Source organism: Xenopus tropicalis, chromosome 10 (genome assembly GCF_000004195.4).
Source record: "Xenopus tropicalis strain Nigerian chromosome 10, UCB_Xtro_10.0, whole genome shotgun sequence".
Taxonomy (NCBI): Eukaryota; Metazoa; Chordata; class Amphibia; order Anura; family Pipidae; genus Xenopus; species Xenopus tropicalis.
Genome location: NC_030686.2, coordinates 39,881,350 through 39,904,409, shown reverse-complemented (window position 1 = coordinate 39,904,409; position 23,060 = coordinate 39,881,350). Strand labels below are relative to the sequence as shown.

At 43.7% G+C, this 23,060-nt stretch overlaps 2 protein-coding genes across 2 annotated transcripts; both read right to left on the bottom strand.

Annotated features, from left to right (window-relative positions):
* Positions 1–1,002: 1,002 nt before the first annotated feature.
* On the bottom strand, positions 1,003–22,957 carry sgk2 (serum/glucocorticoid regulated kinase 2). The gene is made up of 12 exons (XM_002932868.4): positions 22,872–22,957; positions 16,329–16,401; positions 14,568–14,625; positions 9,971–10,054; positions 8,450–8,581; positions 7,581–7,693; positions 7,293–7,329; positions 7,062–7,148; positions 6,215–6,310; positions 4,807–4,962; positions 4,098–4,187; positions 1,003–3,351 (listed from the first exon to the last, which is right to left on the bottom strand). Exons 2-12 carry the CDS (start codon positions 16,367–16,369, stop codon positions 3,190–3,192), a joined length of 1,056 nt encoding a protein of 351 aa, XP_002932914.2. The 5' UTR covers positions 16,370–16,401; positions 22,872–22,957; the 3' UTR covers positions 1,003–3,189.
* LOC116407945 (MATH and LRR domain-containing protein PFE0570w-like) lies at positions 16,611–19,941 on the bottom strand. Its single transcript, XM_031894286.1, has 2 exons — positions 19,742–19,941; positions 16,611–19,588 (listed from the first exon to the last, which is right to left on the bottom strand). Exon 2 carries the CDS (start codon positions 18,033–18,035, stop codon positions 17,121–17,123), a length of 915 nt encoding a protein of 304 aa, XP_031750146.1. The 5' UTR covers positions 18,036–19,588; positions 19,742–19,941; the 3' UTR covers positions 16,611–17,120.
* Positions 22,958–23,060: the final 103 nt, after the last annotated feature.

The window sequence follows — 23,060 nt, the reverse complement described above, 5'->3', positions numbered from 1 at the left end:
ATGACAGGCTATGGGGGACTATGACAGGCTATGGGGGACTATGACAGGCTATGGGGGACTATCACAGACCATGACAGGCTATGGGGGCCTATCACAGACCATGACAGGCTATGGGGGACTATGACAGGCTATGGGGGCTATCACAGGCCATGACAGGCTATGGGGGATGATCACAGGCCATGACAGGCTATGGGGGATTATCACAGGCCATGACAGGCTATTGGGGGCTATCACAGGCCATGACAGGCTATTGGGGGCTATCACAGGCCATGACAGGCTATTGGGGGCTATCACAGGCCATGACAGGCTATGGGGGCCTATCACAGGCCATGACAGGCTATTGGGGGCTATCACAGGCCATGACAGGCTATTGGGGGCTATCACAGGCCATGACAGGCTATGGGGGACTATCACAGGCCATGACAGGCTATGGGGGGCTATCACAGGCCATGACAGGCTATGGGGGCCTATCACAGGCCATGACAGGCTATGGGGGACTATCACAGGCCATGACAGGCTATGGGGGGCTATCACAGGCCATGACAGGCTATGGGGGCTATCACAGGCCATGACAGGCTATGGGGGGCTATCACAGGCCATGACAGGCTATGGGGGCCATGACAGGGTACATAGGTGGGTCTTATGCGATTTGGAAATCAGGCCTTTTTCAGCAGGACTCAGATTTGACCGAATCCAGGTGTCTGGCTGAACCAAATCCTTACAATCACGTGACTTTTGGTCACATAAACACTGAAATATTAAAAAAAATCTTCTATTTAATGCTTCCTTAGCCCAATTTGCATATGCAAATTAGGATTCCTATTGGGTTCAGCTGAATCTATCACAAAGGATTGGGGGTTTGGCTGAACCCAAAAATAATGGATTTGGTGCATCCCTACATGAGACATCTCTCTCTGCATCTCTCGTGGGGTAACCCTAAGCTATCCCCCATCCCCCTCAGATTCAGTTTTCTTTAAATAAAAGGTGTATTGAAAACAAGAATGTGTTTGTACCAATCAGCTTTATTTATTCTTCATGTCAAATACAATTTATTATCTGTATCACATTTTTATAAAAATATAGTCCTTGGTTTCAGGCACAATATGCGCAGACCTTGCCTCCAAAAATGAAACGGAATGTTGAACCAGGAGGAAAATATTTATTTCGTGAAAATCGACGTTTTTGTGTTGCAGCTGAGCGGGTCGTGATGGGATAAATGAAGTGTTTTGGTAGAAAAAGGACAGAACTGAGTAAGTGATACAGTGGGTTATGGGTAACGTCGCTGAGTTTGCCTAAGGATCCAGTTAGGCAGATATCATAGAGCTGAATGCCCCCTGCATACCATGGTTGCTATTGTAAGGGGCAACTCCGGCTTCAGAACCTAAATTAGTGGGGAGGAACAGGGGGCGGGGCTTAGGGAACTGTTCCAAACCATATTATTACATTAAAAATCATTAATAGGCTGCATTTTTTTAAACTGATGTATATTGCAAAGTTGTTTAAAATTATGTTTACTTTTCTTAAAGCTTAAGTTGTTTTTAGGTGGAGTTAAGTAGGCTATCAGTAACTGGCTGCTGTGAACTGAATCACAAGCAGCCAATAGCTTATCTTATTATGTGCCTCTTGGGCCTATAATCTGTAAAGAGCAGTGTCGGACTGGCCCATCAGGATACCCAGAAAACTCCTAGTGGGCCCAGGTGTCAGTGGGCCCTTCTGCCTGATCATTTGTCCTGCTTCGTGGTCATTCCCTATTTCTGAATCGGAACAAAGTAGAGAAATAGATGGAGAAGTAAATTCTAGCATGTAAAAGAGACTAGGGGGCAGATTTATCAATACACAAGTTCGAATCCCGAATGGGAAAAACTCGGAAACCTCTAAAGATCGCAAACATCACGAAAATGCCCACGAAAAAATCGTACCAGTCACGACAATATCGCATTGGGGATCCGAAAGTGCCGAAACTTTCGCACCGAACAACTGCAAACAGCGGCAGAGCCTCTCCGAATCCTTTGTGAAAGCATCGCGAGGGCGTCCGAAATTGTCGTGCGGGGCCCGAAAAAATCGGTGAAGATGCGCTCGGAGCGTTCGGATGAACGCTCCCAGCGTTCGTGTATTGATAAATCTGCCCCTAGGAGTATGAAGTGGTCGGGCGAGAAAAGGAGGAAAAATAGTTTGGATAGTGGGCCTATGGTTTTCTGGTGGGCCCTGAGGTCCAAGTCTGACACTGTATAAAGAGTAAAATGCCATTTTGAGTTTTGCTGCGAAAATGCTGCCTGCCAGATTTATGTGTAAATGTGGTCAATGTGAGCTTGCAATGTACTGTTCTACATGGATTCATCTAAGCCACAGTTACTTGTTCTTTGTTTTTTTAAATGATTTGCCTTTCTATTCTCTGGTTAGCCTGGTTGCCAGGATTAGTCAACCAGACAGCAGGAGGATAGACATTTATATTATTACCTGGTTCCCCAAACTAGTTAGGTACAAAACAAAGAAAGGTAGAAACTCTGAGAAAAGAAGAGCGAGGGGACAAAAAGAAAGAGAGGGTGGAAGAAGGGACAGTATGAGGAAGGGTTAGGAACAGGAACTAGAAAGCTATCACAAAGAAGGAAAACCAGTACTGGCTCAAGAGGTAGTTTGTGCCCGAGGGTGAAAGCAGATGAAGAGGTGAAAAACAGAACTGGAGGAAAGAAGAAAGAGATAATAATGAAGAAGGTATCTTGTTTAGTGACCTTTGTGTCTAAGGTCTCCTGGTATGTCCAACCCCTCCAGACTGATACATAAGTAACCCTACATAAAATATTGTTATTAGGTAAAATAAATCAAGGTAAGGGGATGGCAGTGGGATGAAGGGGTAAAGGCAGTAATGGAAAACACAATATAATATTATAGTAGCTCATTCCTTATTAGGTACCAAATGCCAGCTGCCAATGAATGGGGTCGGAGTATTTGGAGCCTTTCCTTATGCTTCCATAAGACTAAGATCAAGTAGTCATCAGTTTAAGTCCTCTCACCATGCCCCGCCACATCGCAGTGCGGCAAACAGCAGATAAGACCCAGAGCAATGGCACAAAAGAAGAGGTGCTTTGGGGCTGCCTCTCGATTGTGAGGGTTTAAATGCCCCTAGTCTGAGAAAGGAGAGTAGGGCTTAAATCTGCTTCCATGATGGACAAATAGAATCTCATTGTGGCATCAGCTCAAGTAGTCATCGTCACTCTGTGCGTAGGAGAATCCCAGAAAAGCGCTGGAGCTGCTGCAACTGCTAACGTTCAAATCAGGGGTGCGGCCAACTGAGCTGGGCACCGCCTCCTGCGTGAACTCTGGATCAAAGTGTCTCAGGTCTCCAGGCCCAGCCTAAAGGAAAGGGGAAAAATGTAGTTATGCCAGTTTCATCCTAAATACACAGTATGTGCTCTAACAACAGCATCAGTTCCACAAGCGACTGCAATAACAGCAGTAACTCAGGGCAATAGCTGTGTTTAATGAACTGTGAGATTCAGCGTCAATATGTATATTACTTGGTTAAAATCTAATTTGTGTACTACTAAACTATATATGGCTTAATAAAGGGCATATACCCTGCCCGAAACATTGCTATGGCTGATGCCACACGTGGCGTTTTTACGCTGCGTATTTTCTCAACCTAAAAACGCTGCACAAGCCACACAGCCCCTGACTATGGCATTTTTCAGCCTAGTACTGGTGATGTAGCAAATCCCGTTTCCATGGTGCTAATAGTGCGAAATTGTAAAAACGCCACGTATTTCCGCTAGGTCTGGCAGCTGCCTTTGTGTATACATAGGAATAGGTTGCTGTGCAAATACTGGCGTATTAAGCCAACGCTTAAAAAATCCGCGCTAAGGCGTTTTCTAGCGTATTTCCGCATTGTGTGGTTTGCTTCCCGTCTTTTCAAGTTATTTCTATGGATGATGATATCGGGCGTTTTTCAGCCACTGAGAGAATTAGAAAATATGCAGCATAAAAACGCCACGTGTGGCATCAGCCTAAGGTGATGTGCTGATTTTTATATACTATTTTGCATTATCTGAGTGCCGCTTCATTTCTCCATTTTTTTATATAAATGTTTTAGTTCTACTCACCACATTTGGGTTATAGGGTGGAGCGATCCGCTTGTGATATAAGTCATCCCAGTTAATTGGGCTGAAGAAAACATGGTTCTTGATTTCTTGCTGTAAGGACAAAGACATTCCTAATGAGCAGTCTGATACGTTTTACTCGCGTCATCCAACTATATTTACATTCTAAATGTCCTGCATAGGGATGCATTTTATTATTTCGGGGCAGAAATCCATATTCCTCATCTGATTTACCCAGCATGCCTGTGTGCTACACCCTCTACAGGTGGTCCCTGCAACCGTATGTGGGTAATTTACTACTACTAATTACAGTTTGGGCTTGTTATTTAGTCATTTATCTACGCAGGGCTTTGTGACTGTTTAGAACTCTGTAATAAATTAAACCCATTATGGGCTATAGGCACAATAATGGCCATTTGAGACCACATGTGCAGTGTGCAAAAGTAGTAGTAAAACTATTGTTTTATATTGCAGAGTTGCTGTTATTAGTCTGGTACAACCTAATTATAATTAATTTGGCCAATCATTTACTCTTTAGTAACTACAGTGCAGCTGGTTTCCCAATAACCCATACATAGCTTGATTCTATGGCAGCGTCATTGGTTTGTGAAGCTGTGCCATTATTATTAGATTGGGTGCACTGGTGCCACTGCATTATGAATACATTCAAATACTGAAAGCTGGGGGTTAATAGTAATAATTGGTACTGTACAAAGTCAGCCTTAGCGCCCAGGCGGCATCGCTGATCCTTATGGAGGAGCCCTCGGAGAATGTCACATGTGGCTGTGGTCTTGCACCCTGGGAGCTGGAGTGGTTGGCTCAGAATGTTATCGTACATCTGGGATACATCACGGCTGTAGAACGGGGGCTGGACATGGAAATGGATGAAAATCAGTAACAACTTAAGACAAGGAATAAGGAGAGCAGAAAATAAAGGCAAGCAGTGGAGTAGTATCAGTAGCTAAGGGCAAAGGCAGAAAAGCAACAAGGGAAGAAGTTATTACACAATCTTAGTATCAGTGTTGGCATATCCAGCTGTTTCGCCTGATTGCCCAAATACCAGGTCATTCATTTACTAAGGGGTACATTCATTCCATGCAAAATTAGCACAGCAATTTTTTTACTCACTGCAGTTTTTTCCCCAGAGTTCCAGGGCCTTTGCTCCTTCCATGGGCATGTCACAGGTTAACACTCTCTTTAGTCTATCTGTAAACTACTGAGTTGGTGCAAAATAAATAGTGTGTGGGTGAAGAGCTCCTGGACTGGCAATCTGTGGGTTCTGGCAAATGCCAGAGGGGCTGCTGTAAGATGCCATAGACACTCACTATTTATTGGGCTGGGGGGGGGGCTGTTTGGGCCTCTGGGTACTTGGAATGCCAGGACCCAGGCCCAGACTGGCAATCTGTGGGTTCAGGCAAATGCCAGAGGGGCTGCTGTAAGATGCCATAGACAGTCACTATTTATTGGGCTGGGGGGGGCTGTTTGGGCCTCTGGGTACTTGGAATGCCAGGGCCCAGGCCCAGACTGGCAATCTGTGGGTTCAGGCAAATGCCAGAGGGGCTGCTGTAAGATGCCATAGACACTCACTATTTATTGGGCTGGGGGGGGGGGGCTGTTTGGGCCTCTGGGTACTTGGAATGCCAGGGCCCAGGCCCAGACTGGCAATCTGTGGGTTCAGGCAAATGCCAGAGGGGCTGCTGTAAGATGCCATAAACAGTCACTATTTATTAGGCTGGGGGGGGCTGTTTGGGCCTCAAATGCCAGGGCCTATTTTGGATCCCAGTCCAGGTCTGACCCTGTTCTTAGTCTGGTCAGTAGTAGTTGTATAGTGTTCTCTTGTGCGCTGGACTGAGTGCCATATTTACAAGTAACTGACATTACGACCTGCTTACCCCAGTTTGAGAGTGCTCTCAGTTTGTATCCACCTTCTTAGCTGGGGATTGTTCCAAGCTTCCGCCACCTCCTCAATGCAGAAAAAGTGGGGGCAGAGAGGGGCAAAAGTACAAAAAAAAGAAGAAGAAGAAGAAGAAAGTGCATAGAGGGAAATATGGCAGTACTGTAAGCTGTGAGCAAAGAGATGTCACCTGTCACCCCTTTTTCTGCCTTCAAGTATAACTTACCAGTCCATAGAGCATCTCATACAGCACTGCTCCCAGGCACCACCAGTCTACTGTACGGTCATACGGCTGCTTCCTGAGCACCTCCGGGGCCAGGTACTGCCAGATTAAAGAATATATATTATTATTATTATTATTTTGGTGATCATCATTAGAATCAGCAGTGGCGTAACTAGATGGTGGGCCCACCAACTAACTATTTTACCAAGATATATACATTAATTAGGACTTCAATGGGCCCCCCTGGGACCGCAGAGTCTGCTTGCTCTGTAGTTACACCCCCTGAGAATCAGTATGATAACCTATTCACCATCACATTGTTACATAATACATCTGGGTCAATGTGTTAGCTTAAATATTATTGTTGGGAATATGGGAAAAGGGAATATGTCTGTTTTTAAGAAGGGGTTGTCTAAATTCTCATTTTCCTTTAAATAAGCAAGGGCTTATTTTTACTGTGTCATTACTCATAATGAATAGAGGACATTGCTTTCCTTTGTATATAGCCATATCTATCCATAAAAGTAGTATACAGTATGACCTTGCTTGTCTCATCTGACATATCCCCCGCTGGAACACCTATTATATCTAACAAACATCCTACTCTTATAATGTCTTTGGAGAAAACCTTGATCTTTAAAAGCACTAAGGCAGCTCACTCATGTGTATGATTGCAAATATGCACAGTAGGAACGTTCTCAGCCCACAACAGCCTATATCATGCTATGGAGCTATTTTGGCATTGAACGGGATCATAAAATCCACCCAAAACTATATGGTTTTTGTGTCCAAACCCATAGGTTAAGAATCCCTGGTGTAAGGTGTGATGTATGGAGTGTATATGCTGTACCTCTGGGGTTCCACAGAAAGTACTAGTGGTCTCCTCAGGTTCCATGCCTTCCTTGCACAGCCCGAAATCTGTGAGCACCACATGACCCTAGAAGCAGGAAGGAAACGTTACTTAATCTACAGATGCAGTAGAGAACATCAGGACAAGGGGGCCCTCTCCACTTTTTCCTCTCTTTCACCAGATCTTTTCCCTTTATCTTTCCCCTGAATTTCCTTCTGCTGGGGAACTTACCTGACTGTCCAGCAGGATATTTTCTGGTTTTAAATCTCTAAAGGGGAACAGAAGAACAGACGTAGTTGTCAGTTGCAGTTGGTTTTTTCCATCGAAGAAGACTTGGTTTAAAATGACGTTTTACCCAAGAAAAGTGTAGGATGGATATTTTAGTAGGGCCTATTTTAAAACCCAGTCTGGACCTGCTTGGTACCTTGGTCAAATCTCCTTGTGGCATATTATTCCTAGACACGTGCTAACAGATGTTCATGGGATAGCCCACATACTAATATGGGGGAGACGGCTCACCTGTAGATGATGTTCTGGGAGTGGAGATAACCCAAGGCACAAGCCACTTCTGCCGCATAGAATCGGGCACGGGGTTCTAGGAAACATCTCTCCCTTTGTAAATGTAAGAATAGCTGGAAACAGAGAAGAATTAATTGACTTGTGCTGCGAGCCTTAACATTTTTGTTATGTGGTGGCTGTACATCTCTCCTCACTCCACTGTGCCACTGAGAAGAGATGAATTCTGGGACTTGAAGTCCCTCTGCTTTGCCATAGAGGTGGGCAGATTCTCTGGAAAGCAGAGGGACTTCAAGTCCCAGAATTCATTTCTGCACAAGGAAATAAGGTGAGTGACAGGGTGTATAAAGGTGGCCATACATGTTAAGATCCGCTCGCTTGGCGAGGTCGCCAAGCGAGCGGATCTTCTCCCGATATCCCCCACCTACGGGTAGGCAATATCGGGAAAATGTAGGTTAATTCGATCGTTTGGCCCTGGGGAATTCTAATGGCAGCAATGGCACAGTTGGTTTGGGGACCGCATAAACGAGCCGATGTGGTCCCCGATCCGACTAAATCTTTTAACCTGCCCGATCGATATCTGGCCAATTTCAGGCCAGATATCGGTCGGGCATGGCCGTCGTTTCTGCCCCTTACACAGGGACCAATATCGGCAGCTACAATCGGCCTGTGTATGGCCGCCTAAGGTGGGTTTAGGAAATGGTCGCTACGATTTAAAGGTTGATGGTTAACACAATACGAGGCTACAAGACATAAGTATCATGGTTTTCTTTCAATATAATTCCAACTGGTTGAGCGTATGTTAAAAAGGGGGTGGAGGGGGGATGTATTCCCTTTAATAAGAACTAGTGTGTTAGAAATGAAGTAAGTACCTCCCCTCCATTGACATAGTCCAGTACAAAGTAGAGCTTCTCGGCAGTCTGGAAGGAGTAGTGCAGCCCCACCAGGAATGGATGCTTGAGGTTCTTCAGCAGGACGTTCCTCTCGGCCATGATGTGGTTTTGCTGGATAGTAGGACAATTGTTACACTGGTTCCATCAAAATAAAAGAGCTCCGGTGTATTTCTAGATTTACTTGAATTATATCCAAAAAGGGAGCAATAGAGGAACAATTAAACTGCTAAGTTGCTGTTATAGATTAAGTAATATCCCTTCCCATTCTTCCTGTTTGATTCTGTTCCAAACCACTTTTTTCTCCAGCCTCATCCTCCCCGACCCTTACAATTGCAGGCTTTTGTCTCTGCCTTCTTTCTCACGTACATAACTATATGGGCATCCCCTCTACTAAATGGGCATGAAATAGCTCTCTCCATAACAGCGACAAGTATCTAGGATTTTTCATAGCCATGTAAATACATGGTGCCTGGGCCGCCATCAGGAACTTGGGGTCCCACATAAATAATTTATATGGGCCCCCCCATGAACACAAGCACACAATACCAAAACTCTGGCCACGGCCCTTGTGTGGGGAGCATAAAAAGCTGATGTTACTCTATAATAAGCAGTTCATATAAAGAGTTCCATTGATTAATGTGCTTTTCATTTTATAGGGGGTCAGTGGAGTTTGCCCTAAGTTTAACCCCTTCCCACCTACCTGCCCCTGCTCTGTGCTGTCATTGCTGGATATGGAAGTTTTTATATAAGTTACATAAACTGCATAAGTTTAGGGGCCCAATGATCTTGCTGTGGGGCCCAATAACTAGTTAGTAGTAGTTCATAAAAATAGTAAAAATAATTATTTGCTAATAACAGTGCAAAATATATAGCTCTCCATTCATTTGTACAGTTTTGATGGCTATGATACATTTCTTGACAAGTTGGTACATTTAAATTATTTATTTCTCTAATTGTGCGAAAATAATATACTTCTAAAAATGTTTATGGGGGGGTTTAAAAAATGTTGGGGTTTTAAAAAAATATGACTGTTCTGTTATCGAATCACGTTTGGCTTTCTCGATTTTACTTTTTCTGAAACTGCCACTAGGGGGCAGGCCTCTGTGAAATCTCAGATTATAAATAATAACTTGTATTTATAAAACGCCAACATATTCACATATATACACAGTGTTTTGCAATAAGTACAAGAAAACAAAAACAACCAATGACCAATGCAAGAGGTACAGAAACAGAGCAAGATGACTTGTAAATCTGTGAAAACACACAGGGCGACTAGTAGCAGCTACTTTTTGTTGCTACTAAAACAGACAATGGTGATCATTTACTGATAACTGTCCTTCTGTGTGTTTTAGCAGAGGCAATTCTCAGTATTGTCTATGGCAGGGTATTTTCTGGTGTTTAGTAGCCGTAACAAGTAGCTGCTACTAAGTAGCTCTGTGTGTCTTCACCCTTATAGCTGGCTTCCCACTGACTGAGGTACAATGTACCCCTCCTTACCTCCTTTTTCTTGAGAATGGTCTTCTTCTGCAGGACCTTCACTGCGTAGAAGTTATTGTCACATTTACGCTTGGCGAGAAGGACCTGCGCAAGGAATACTAGATCTGAGAGTGTAGTATATGAGGCAATCAAAGGCAACATGGATTCAGTAACACAAGAGGGGCAGTGAGCAAAGTGAAATTTCCAGTGCAACTGCAATGTTTTTTTTCGATAATGAAGCATTTTTCCCTGAATTCCAGCGCTGTTGCAGTCACAAGGGAACAGCGCACTTGGCACAACAGTGGGCAATAAATCAACACAACTGTGTTTCCACTTTGCCATAAATCGCACACAAAGTTTTCCAAGTAGGTTTGTCCTCATTTCCAGTACGTGTGACGTGTGCACCGGATTCTTTAGACACAAATGCACTGCACCTATTGACGTATGGTCGCTGAGGGAACCCTGGGGCAACTGATGTAGCTAAGCCCCCTGAGCAGTCAGTTGTGCATTAAACCCTCTTTCCTACCTGCCTGGGGTCCAAACACCGGATATTACATCAACCACACCTGGAATACTTTGTGTCCAATTTATGGCAAAGTGCAATTGTGTCAATATTGATGCACTTGCCCAACACCTTCTTTTGGCCCCACCGGTACTGGAAATCTGGGGAATAATGCTGCAGTAGAAGAAAAAACATGTCCTGGGGCTACTGCCACCTGAGGCCACTTGATGCTGCCCCCTCTCTCCCGCGGGTCCTGGGGGGGCAGGAGTGCTATTGCCAAAAATTCAGCTCTTAAAAGTTACCAGAGGCTGCTCCTGGTAACTGGCTGCTCCCAACTGCCTGGGGCAAGGTAAGAACCTGGCAGGAGCAGCCCTGTTTTGCTCAATGCACTGTTATTTGTAAATGAGCCATACAGTCTAAAGCTGGCCATACACGGGCGATGTCGGATCTTCACCCGATATCCCCACCTACGGGTGGGCGATATCGGGTAGCAAGCGCCTTCAAAAAAAAATAATCCGATCGTTTGGCCCCAGGGATTACATTTGCGGCCATGGGGCAGTCGGTTCGGGGACCGCATCAACGAGCCGATGCGGTCCCCGATCCGACTGGATTTTCTAACCTGGCCGATCGATATCTGGGCAATTTCAGGCCAGATATCGGTCGGCCAGGCCCCTCGTTTCTGCCCCTACACAGGCTGATAAGCTGCCGAGTTGGTCCAAGGGACCAATATCGGCAGCTTCTATCGGCCCGTGTATGGGGGCCTTAAAGGTGGCCATACACGTAGTAATAACAATCTTTCCCACCCTCCAGGACTAAATGGCCAGATATGGAGGTAGAAACAATAGAAATTCTGCCTACAACTGGCGATTTAACCCTAAAAGTAGATTTTGCTCAGGCACCTTCAATGGTGCACAATCAAAATCTTTTAACCTGGCCACTCGGCGAGACGACAGTCTTTGCGATATCGGTCGCTACTTTGAGCTGCCAAACACGCACCGAATATCGTACAAAACGAGGTATAATATCGTATAATATCGTGTATGGCCGGCTTAAGACATGCGTCCGTTATCTGTCATTAAACATATTGTCACCCTCAGCATCAATATTTATTTTATATCTCATATATGGGATTCTCCCAACTCTCTCTGAATCTCAGGAATGCTAACCTAATGTTACCCCAGGATGATAACTTTGGGGACTGCATCCCCGAACCTGTATATTTTTCATTAAATTGCATTATATATAAATAAATAATAGTACACATAACGGAATGGTTGGATCACCATAGTCCAGCAGTTCTGGGCTGGTGCTATATAAACAATTATGATATTAAAAGAAATCTTTCAGTAACAAGCAGGAAGATTTATTCGACAGCCCTCACTGCCCCCTCTTGGAATGTAGAAAGGCTATTTGAGATTATGGGATTAAACTCCCAATCCCTGGCAGGAAAGGTGAAACCAGCCCCCCAGAACTTACACTCTATCTGGGTGCAGCGGCAGACTAATTCTAATACACATCCTCTATGGGAACAGCCATACATATGGGACCAATGTATCAAGGGGCAGTTATTGTAGTCTATTGCCCTTTAGCTAGCCATCTCCATTTAACTCCCAACATTCTAAAATAGCTACAGTACTGTAGAATTATGGGGGCTGTAATTCAGCTGAAAAGCCTCAGGTTGAAGACTATTCAACAACAACAACAACAACAACAACAAACTATTGCACTTCTCTTCTTGGTTTATCTATTATGAAGCCCTCACTATCCTACCTTGCACTCACTATATTACTAGCCCTCACTATCCTACCTTGCACTCACTATATTACTAGCCCTCACTATCCTACCTTGCACTCACTATATTACTAGCCCTCACTATCCTACCTTGCACTCACTATATTACTAGCCCTCACTATCCTACCTTGCACTCACTATATTACTAGCCCTCACTATCCTACCTTGCACTCACTATATTACTAACCCTCACTATCCTACCTTGCACTCACTATATTACTAGCCCTCACTATCCTACCTTGCACTCACTATATTACTAGCCCTCACTATCCTACCTTGCACTCACTATATTACTAACCCTCACTATCCTACCTTGCACTCACTATATTACTAGCCCTCACTATCCTACCTTGCATTCACTATATTACTAGCCCTCACTATCCTACCTTGCACTCACTATATTACTAACCCTCACTATCCTACCTTGCACTCACTATATTACTAACCCTCACTATCCTACCTTGCACTCACTATATTACTAACCCTCACTATCCTACCTTGCACTCACTATATTACTAGCCCTCACTATCCTACCTTGCACTCACTATATTACTAACCCTCACTATCCTACCTTGCACTCACTATATTACTAGCCCTCACTATCCTACCTTGCATTCACTATATTACTAGCCCTCACTATCCTACCTTGCACTCACTATATTACTAACCCTCACTATCCTACCTTGCACTCACTATATTACTAGCCCTCACTATCCTACCTTGCACTCACTATATTACTAACCCTCACTATCCTACCTTGCACTCACTATATTACTAGCCCTCACTATCCTACCTTGCACTCACTATATACTAACCCTCACTATCCTACCTTGCACTCACTATATTACTAGCCCTCACTATCCTACCTTGCATTCACTATATTACTAGCCCTCACTATCCTACCTTGCACTCACTATATTACTAACCCTCACTATCCTACCTTGCACTCACTATATTACTAGCCCTCACTATCCTACCTTGCACTCACTATATTACTAACCCTCACTATCCTACCTTGCACTCACTATATTACTAGCCCTCACTATCCTACCTTGCACTCACTATATTACTAACCCTCACTATCCTACCTTGCACTCACTATATTACTAGCCCTCACTATCCTACCTTGCACTCACTATATTACTAGCCCTCACTATCCTACCTTGCACTCACTATATTACTAGCCCTCACTATCCTACCTTGCACTCACTATATTACTAACCCTCACTATCCTACCTTGCACTCACTATATTACTAACCCTCACTATCCTACCTTGCACTCACTATATTACTAGCCCTCACTATCCTACCTGCACTCACTATATTACTAACCCTCACTATCCTACCTTGCACTCACTATATTACTAGCCCTCACTATCCTACCTTGCACTCACTATATTACTAGCCCTCACTATCCTACCTTGCACTCACTATATTACTAGCCCTCACTATCCTACCTTGCACTCACTATATTACTAACCCTCACTATCCTACCTTGCACTCACTATATTACTAACCCTCACTATCCTACCTTGCACTCGCTATATTACTAGCCCTCACTATCCTACCTTGCACTCACTATATTACTAACCCTCACTATCCTACCTTGCACTCACTATATTACTAGCCCTCACTATCCTACTTTGCATTCACTATATTACTAACCCTCACTATCCTACCTTGCACTCACTATATTACTAACCCTCACTATCCTACTTTGCACTCACTATATTACTAGCCCTCACTATCCTACTTTGCATTCACTATATTACTAACCCTCACTATCCCCTTCTTTCTCTGTCACCCTCTGTTCTTTCCATATTTTGTCACAATTTCCTTTCCTCCCCCTCAGCCCCAGCTATAAAACTGCCCTTTCACGTGCCACCCCCCTAGGACTGCCCCACTCTGCCATCTACTCCCCTTTCTCTTTTAACACACTCCCTTTTTACCCTTTAACCCTGTCTGTATTTTCTTTCTCGTATTTCCTTCTGTCAGGCCCTTCCCACACTCTCCATCTCAGTTACTGAGCTCCTTTATACAACAAGCCCTTTACTGGTCTGACTGGTATGCCACTACAAACATAGTTAAAGTGTTAGAAGCAGATAAGGTGCAGCTGGCTCTATACCCATGTATCCCCCCCAAATCACATGATAAATCCAAACCCTATTAATTACAAAAACTAGAGAGGCCCATAAGTGATAAAGGGCCACTCTAGCTTTCATTTACTATTGCAATAGTGCTGAAGTGCAGTTTCTACATTGCACAAGCCTCCTTTACTCAGACTGCCAAGAGCTTGAAAGTGGGAGTTCAGGGGCACGCACGTACCTTTCCAAAGCTTCCTTTGCCAATCACTTTCAAGAAATCGAAATCAGTAGGTTTGGCACTGCATGAGAAAGGAAAGAACGGGTTCAATTATGCTCCAATTAGCACAACCAGTTTAATCGGTCATCTAAAACCAGCACTGCTCAATTTCATGCCCTAAGGTTCCATGTTACCTGTTATACAGGTGCCACTAGATCCAGACTGAGAATCAGAATAGGCCCTGGCATTTCAAGTACTCAGAGGTCAGTGTCTCTGGCATTTGCCCAGATCTACAGATTGCCAGTCCAGGCCTGGGTGCCACCACTTCAATGCTTCCCTGACTTTTTCACCCATGTACCCCATAAATTTGAGTACTCCACTCTATTAGAGAATTCTGTTCTGGTCACTTTGGATTCTGATTGCTCAGTCTGGACATCTTTCACTTTCTGTTCTCTCTCCGCTTCTCTCTCTTGCTTCACCTTTCGGGTTCCTTATCAGTGGAACATTCAGCCCTACCCTTAAAACCCCACCTACATAATTATCTGCCATTAAATCACGGGTTTCATATAGTGTAGCACACCTTCACAGAGTCAGGTGGTTTGTAGTTAAAAGAGCAAGAGAGACCTGAGTTGACATTAAAAGGAGCAATGGACAATAAATTGCTACAGGCTTCAGGCTACACACCTAACGCCTCTCTATAGCTGTCACCAAACAAGCAGATCTTTCCTCAATATGGCCACCTTGAGTTGAACGATATTGGGCTGATCCCCTCGGGCCAACGATCATAATGAAGGCAAATGCAGGGCATAAGGAGAGGAACACAACAACAAGCTGATGTAGATGTCTCCCCGACAAAACCTGCCCGATAGATATCTGGCTGATATCTATCCTGACCGCTTAGATTGTAAGCTCTACAGGACAGAGAACTGCTCATGTCTCTTTGACACTTATCTATCTATCTATCATCTATCTGTCCATATCTATCTATCTATCATCTATCTGTCCATATCTATCTATCTATATCTATCTATCTATCTATCTATCTATCTATCATCTATCTATCTATCTATCTATCTATCTATCTATCTATCTGTCCATATCTATCCATTTATTTAAAGATAACTACACACGTAGCACACGGGGATAAATTTCAACCTCCGTGTTTATTTGACAAAAAAGTCAAGTGATTATAAGAATTTGGTTTGGCCAGGAGTGTGGAAACCTGCTGAAAAAAGCCTAATCCTGGATTCGGTGCATCCCATCATCTCTCTATGATTTACCACTATTTTACTGCCTCTATCTATCCATCTTTCATTTTTAACTCATTTTAAAGTATACAGGACCCCGTGTGACCACACTTTGGCCATATTCTTCAAATATATTTGGTGCAATGTAGGTTCTGTAGTGCAATTTGCTACTTTCCCTGCAGACCTGTATTTTCGTTTGCCAAGTATCAAGTCTTATTTTTAAAACACTAATGGGTACCTGTATTTTGCCCTTAAGCCTAAGTGCTTGAGAGTGGCTAATAAGTGAATGGGCAGGCTGGAGATTCCCTGACAGTAGCACCAACCTCTAATCAACAGAACAAAGCTATGAAGTGGCGCTACACTATCCGCCAGCTTTAAGTACAGTGCTCTGGTGCTTTTCTTCACCTTGCTGTTATCAATTATCTTTTCTGCTTTTAGCACCAAGGGTCACGCAGAGGAGCCCCCTCCCGGGTAATTCCTCCCCAGCGGCGTGATAATATACTGTTTGTTAAAGGAAAGGGTGTTTGACAGTACTTACTTTGGATTTGCAGACGGCCCCAAGTTTATTGTTGAGGACATAACGGTGAAAAAAATGGAGGCCTTCACCCTCCCTGCAAAGTAAAGAGGAAAGATGATGGAAAAGCAGTAATAAAACAAGTGGGACCCAAGCACAACCCCATAGCAGTTTAAAGAGGGACTCCGGCTTCTGAACAAGGTTTGTTAAAGAGCCCCACACAACACAGAAACCCCTAATATCCCTATCCCTGTAATCTGTTCCTTCAAATAGTAGGAATAAATACCATTTTTATATGCTGAAATCCAGCTGCAAAACAGTTCTTCTCTTTCTGCATCATTTGAAATCCTGGCAGGGGAGGAGGGACTAAACATTTATGTTTAGTTCAGCTTACAGAAAGCATGCAGGTAGTACATAACCCACAATGCATTGCACTGTGATGTTCCTTTCCTTATTAACTGGGGGGTGCAGGGACCACCGGGGTTCCCATCCCAGGTGAAGACCAACTGCAAATAGTCTTAGTGGCTGCACCTAGTGGGACAGTTGCTTTACATAACGAGGTGTAAGCATTTAGCACATTTCTATTTTCTCCTTTTCTGTGTTACAGTCGCTGAGCGGTTCAGTAGTGCCAAGCAGTGTTAATTAGTTACCCGCTCCTGTTTCCTTTTATAAGTTAAAGACTCAAGGTCTCCAGGCCCATAACAAAGCAGGCATTAAGCAAACAGCTGATGTCATAAATGAACACATTCTTTTTAACTAGTTTACCTCTCCTTAATGGGAAACTAGTCCTTGTTTACTTGTATTGTTTCCTTTCATTTACTGAGTGGAAAATGTCCACAGAACATTCCTTTCCACTGTGTATATCCACACCATATTGTCCCCAGACACCATATTGTCCCCAGACACCATATTGTTGTCCCCAGACACCATATTGTCCCCAGACACCATATTGTCCCCAGACACCATATTGTTCCCAGATACCATATTGTCCCCAGATACCATATTGTCCCCAGACACCATATTGTCCCCAGACACCATATTGTCCCCAGACACCATATTGTTCCCAGATACCATATTGTCCCCAGATACCATATTGTCCCCAGATACCATATTGTTCCCAGACACCATATTGTTCCCAGACACCATATTGTCCCCAGACACCATATTGTTCCCAGATACCATATTGTCCCCAGACACCATATTGTTCCCAGATACCATATTGTCCCCAGACACCATATTGTTCCCAGATACCATATTGTTCCCAGACACCATATTGTTCCCAGACACCATATTGTTCCCAGATACCATATTGTTCCCAGATACCATATTGTCCCCAGATACCATATTGTTCCCAGATACCATATTGTCCCCAGATACCATATTGTCCCCAGACACCATATTGTCCCCAGACACCATATTGTTCCCAGACACCATATTGTTCCCAGATACCATATTGTCCCCAGATACCATATTGTTCCCAGATACCATATTGTTCCCAGATACCATATTGTTCCCAGATACCATATTGTCCCCAGATACCATATTGTTCCCAGATACCATATTGTCCCCAGATACCATATTGTTCCCAGATACCATATTGTCCCCAGATACCATATTGTCCCCAGATACCATATTGTTCCCAGATACCATATTGTCCCCAGATACCATATTGTCCCCAGATACCATATTGTCCCCAGATACCATATTGTCCCCAGATACCATATTGACCATGGTTTGCCTTTTTCACCCAATTCACTTTTAGGGATCAGTTATTTAATAATAATGCAGACCCATCAGGAAAGGATCTCATCAATATGGCAATAAAGGAATTTACAAACATGCTTGGCTGATACCAGGCCAGGTATTGGTCATACAAGGAATTGGTTTGACCTTATACATAGGACATTAAGCTTTCAACATGGTCTGGAGGGGTCAAGAATGAACCCCTCTTTAACGTGCACTCCCCCTACAGAAAATCTAAATGATTTCTCCATCTAGTCACCCAAAAAATGAAAGTCTCTCCCTCTCTTTCTTTCTCTCTCCAGGGCTGTGTTTTGGGGAGAGGGCGATTTTTTAATCAATTCTTCAATACATATATATAGGCACCCAAGGCATGGGCCCTCGAGTGCCTGTATATAAATAGAGCCCTGTCTTTCTCTCTCTCCCTATATATATAGATATATATGTGTGTGTGTACACAGTATCAGCAGTGGAGGGGTGGGGGGGCTTACTGGTGTGTGGGGGGGCTCTGCAGCTTAAAGATACACCACTGAAATTGATGGAGAAAGCTTTATTGCTTTAACCAGTGCAATATGAACAGTAGCTACTAATTCATGACTGGTGGGCAATTTAGCATTTCCCTTTTACTCCAATTACTTCAAAATAGATTAATCCTGACAGCAAGAAGCTTGAGATCATTCCCAGAATACATCCCTTATTATTTGTACGACATGGTTATAGTGAGAGGCTGTATTATGTTACATATAGGGGAGTAGGGGCTGGATAGGACAGGCAGCCTGGTGCAGTGAGCTGTGGATTAAAGAAGAGACAAGTCAGCTGAGACGTGAAGGTGAAGGAGGGGTTGTGCCGTGTAACACAGATCACTGCAGATACGGCAGCCCCAGATACTTATATTTCATTATTTAGTGGAAAGTCCAAAAATACTGCTGAAGGCTTGAACAATATGCAAGGTAGATGTATTAAATCACGGGCTCTATTTGACAGCCTACTATGGTGAATAGCCTGCTCTGTTGAGGAGAGAGCTACAAGTAGGGGTACTGCCAGGATAGGGTGGCACACTGTTTAGGGTAAGGTATTGCTACATCCTTAACCCATGAAGTGTCTAACATGTATTGTTGGGATGCAGCCCAATGGATAGGCTGGTAAGTCGTTAGAGCTGCGCCAGGGCCTCCCCCCATGGTGGGGTCCATTGGGACGTCTGCAACACTGCACTCAGAATCCACTAGAGCCCCAATGGTGGCAAGCCAAGGGCATAGGGAGAAGGTGTTTGGGTTTGTACAAAATTCAGTATATTGATAGAGCTATTGCAGGAAGCACATCACACAAAAGCAGTAGTCTAGATTATATTACAACGATAAATACATGACTAGTATAGTATATATAGCTCTAGCCACTTGCCCCATATTTTGTCATGTTTCGTTTTAGATCCTCTAGCTTTATATATAAGCTTTCTAATGTACATAAATGATTAACGTCTGAAAACCACTGTGCATATTGAAGTGTTATCAACTGAAGTGTTATCAATTGTTTGGTTAAAAATAAACCTTCAGAGATACACCCATTGTCAGGCTGGAATTTACATTGCATGATAATTGTAACTGTGATTTATGACTACCCCACCCCTCTTCCCTTCTGTATCCCCCGTTTACCTGTTACAAAATAAAGAAAATAAAGAATATTTTAAAAAAAAAATAAACCTTCACTGACAAATGAGCTTTGATGTTGCTGAGCAATACAAGGGGTTCTCGGGAGTTCTACCTCTATTTATTTAGGACCTTATTCCAATATGTGGTTAAAACTGAACATTCCAATACCATATGCATTAATGTGGCATTTTCAAACAGGGGGAAAACAGCTCCAATTTGTCAGCCACGGCACTTCTCATTTGTTCCCTAAGCCCTGCCCCCTGTCCCTCCCCCCCCACTGATCTGGCTGACTACTGTGAGACTCAATAAAATGTAACAGTAGTCAACTGTCCTCGGCCTGCCTTCAGCCTGCCTCCTCCCAATCCCACAATTCCCTGCACACATGATGTCAATAAGGAAAGGAACATTTCAGTGCAGTGCATTGTGGGTTATGTAGTTCCTGCATGCTGTCTGTAAGCTGTGGGAGAAGTTGTTACAATTTGGAACATCAATGTTTTAGTCCCTCCTCCCCTGTCAGGATTTCAAATGATGCAGAAAGAGAAGAACTGTTTTGCAGCTGGATTTCAGCATATAATAAGAGTATTTATTCCGACTTTTGGAAGGAACAGATTACAGGGATCGGTATATTAGGGGTTTATGTGTTGTGTGGGGCTTTTTTAAAAAAATTGGTTCCCCTTCAAATAATACTACATGGCAGCCTATACTGATGGCATATTTTATCCTTATTGTCTATCGCTATAAATATCTACTCCATTCTTTCACACTAGAAGCTCTGCTTCCTCCTATATCTATTAGAGGTTGTTTAACCAATTAGATTTATCGGTTATACTACTTACTTATTTCCAATGCTACGGAAAGAAAACAAATCTTCCCATTTCTCCTGTCTAATTGAGTTCAGCCCAGTATGACATGTTATTTCATACAAATCTAATGTTTATTTTAGGAAGGAGGGACCAAAACCTGTAACAGGTAAAGGAATTTAGGGACAAACAGGACAACACCTCAAGGGCAGGGAAAGTGAGGGAAAGGTTATGTTTCATAAATTGTGCTGATCCATAAAGCCTCTACCTGCCCCGTCACTGGCACCAAGTGCCATTTTACTCAAGCCAAGTGGCAACCTGCCTGTAACCCCTCGTTAAAGATCTCTATAATCCTTCCATGTGATTCCTCCTTAGCTCCAACCACTTATTGTACAGCGCTGCAGAATATTTTGGTGCTTAATAAATAGATGTTAATAATTTTAATCCATATTTTGAATTTTCAAAGAAGTATATGAGAATACTTTTTAGAATGTTTTTATGCAGTCCCAGTTACATATCCTTATGCAAAAGGAACTCATTCTATTTAGTTAAACCTCTTCATGTGGCTCCTAATATTGCATATATCCCTCCCTATAACTCCTCCTATTGCTCCATATACCCCTAACTATAACTCCTCCTATTGCTCCATGTAACCCTTCCCTATAACTCCTCCTATTGCTCCATATACCCCTCCCTATAACTCCTCCTATTTCTCCATATACCCCTCCCTATAACTCCTCCTATTGCTCCATATACCCCTCCCTATAACTCCTCCTATTGCTCCATGTAACCCTTCCCTATAACTCTTCCTATTGCTCCATATACCCCTCCCTATAGCTCCTCCTATTGCTCCATGTAACCCTTCCCTATAACTCCTCCTATTGCTCCATATACCCCTCCCTATAACTCCTCCTATTTCTCCATATACCCCTCCCTATAACTCCTCCTACTGCTCCATATACCCCTCCCTATAACTCCTCCTATTGCTCCATATATCCCTCCCTATAACTCCTCCTATTGCTCCATATACCCCTCCCTATAACTCTTCCTATTGCTCCATATACCCCTCCCTATAACTCCTCCTATTTCTCCATATACCCCTCCCTATAACTCCTCCTACTGCTCCATATACCCCTCCCTATAACTCCTCCTATTGCTCCATATATCCCTCCCTATAACTCCTCCTATTGCTCCATATACCCCTCCCTATAACTCCTCCTATTGCTCCATATATCCCTCCCTATAACTCCTCCTATTGCTCCATATACCCCTCCCTATAACTCCTCCTATTGCTCCATATACCCCTCCCTATAACTCCTCCTATTGCTCCATATACCCCTCCCTATAACTCCTCCTATTGCTCCATATACCCCTCCCTATAACTCCTCCTATTGCTCCATATAACCCTCCCTATAACTCCTCCTATTTCTCCATATACCCCTCCCTATAACTCCTCCTACTGCTCCATATACCCCTCCCTATAACTCCTCCTATTGCTCCATATATCCCTCCCTATAACTCCTCCTATTGCTCCATATACCCCTCCCTATATCTCCTCCTATTGCTCCATATACCCCTCCCTATAACTCCTCCTATTGCTCCATATAACCCTCCCTATAACTCCTCCTATTACTCCATATACCCCTCCCTATAACTCCCCCTATTGCTCCATATAACCCTCCCTATAACTCCTCCTATTGCTCCATATATCCCTCCCTATAACTCCTCCTATTGCTCCATATACCCCTCCCTATAACTCCTCCTATTGCTCCATATACCCCTCCCTATAACTCCTCCTATTGCTCCATATACCCCTCCCTATAACTCCTCCTATTGCTCCATATAACCCTCCCTATAACCCCTCCTATTACTCCATATACCCCTCCCTATCTAAATCTATTAACTTACAACCTGTCGGTTTGCACAGTCTCAGTTCCTTTCAATGAAAGTCACAATGAAAGACATTCGATAAGAATAATGTTGCAGAGGTACAATAATTAACCCAAGGAACATGCTATGATTTTTTTACATTTACAGACCTACATTTGTTCTGTTCTATACACTTCACTTTACAAACATGGTACTCTCTGTTAAAGTGCTAGGCAGCGTATTCCAGTGGCTGTGGGGTGGGGGGGGGGGGAGGAGGGACTGAAGATGAGAAGGTGATAGAGTAACTGAAAGTTCAGGTCAAATATATACATTTATAGTAAGAACTTGTGCAATGGAATTTATGGTCTTCAGTAAAAGAAAACTCCAAAGAACCTCTCGTTATTCTTTGCACATGGGATCCGTGCCAGTCACTGCAGAGGGTACACTCACCCTTCACCCCTTGTGCAGAGTACCCCCTAACCCCATCACCTCCTTAGCGCAACCCCCCCTACCTGTCAGGCGCTGCCGGTGGGGCCTTCTTCTCAGCTTGTTGGGATTCCAGTGGAGACTTACCTCTGCTTAATTCTAAAATCTTGTTTTTGAGTTGCTGTAGGTGGAGAGAAGAGAGGTGGAGGGTGGGGAGAGAGGAGGAGGAGGAGGGTGGGGGGGGAAGAAGGGGGGGGATAGTGTTGTGAAGGTCA

Bases quoted from the DNA above. Each gene is read 5' to 3' on its own strand.
- sgk2 (XM_002932868.4), bottom strand. From the start codon at position 16,369: ATGTCCTCAACAATAAACTTGGGGCCGTCTGCAAATCCAAA. The intron at 7,694-8,449 runs GTACTTACTTCA...CTCTGTTTCCAG, and splicing joins ACTATGTCAATGGAGGGGAG to CTATTCTTACATTTACAAAG. The intron at 4,963-6,214 runs GTAAGTTATACT...TTCCATGTCCAG, and splicing joins ATGAGATGCTCTATGGACTG to CCCCCGTTCTACAGCCGTGA.
- LOC116407945 (XM_031894286.1), bottom strand. From the start codon at position 18,035: ATGGTCAATATGGTATCTGGGGACAATATGGTATCTGGGGACAATATG.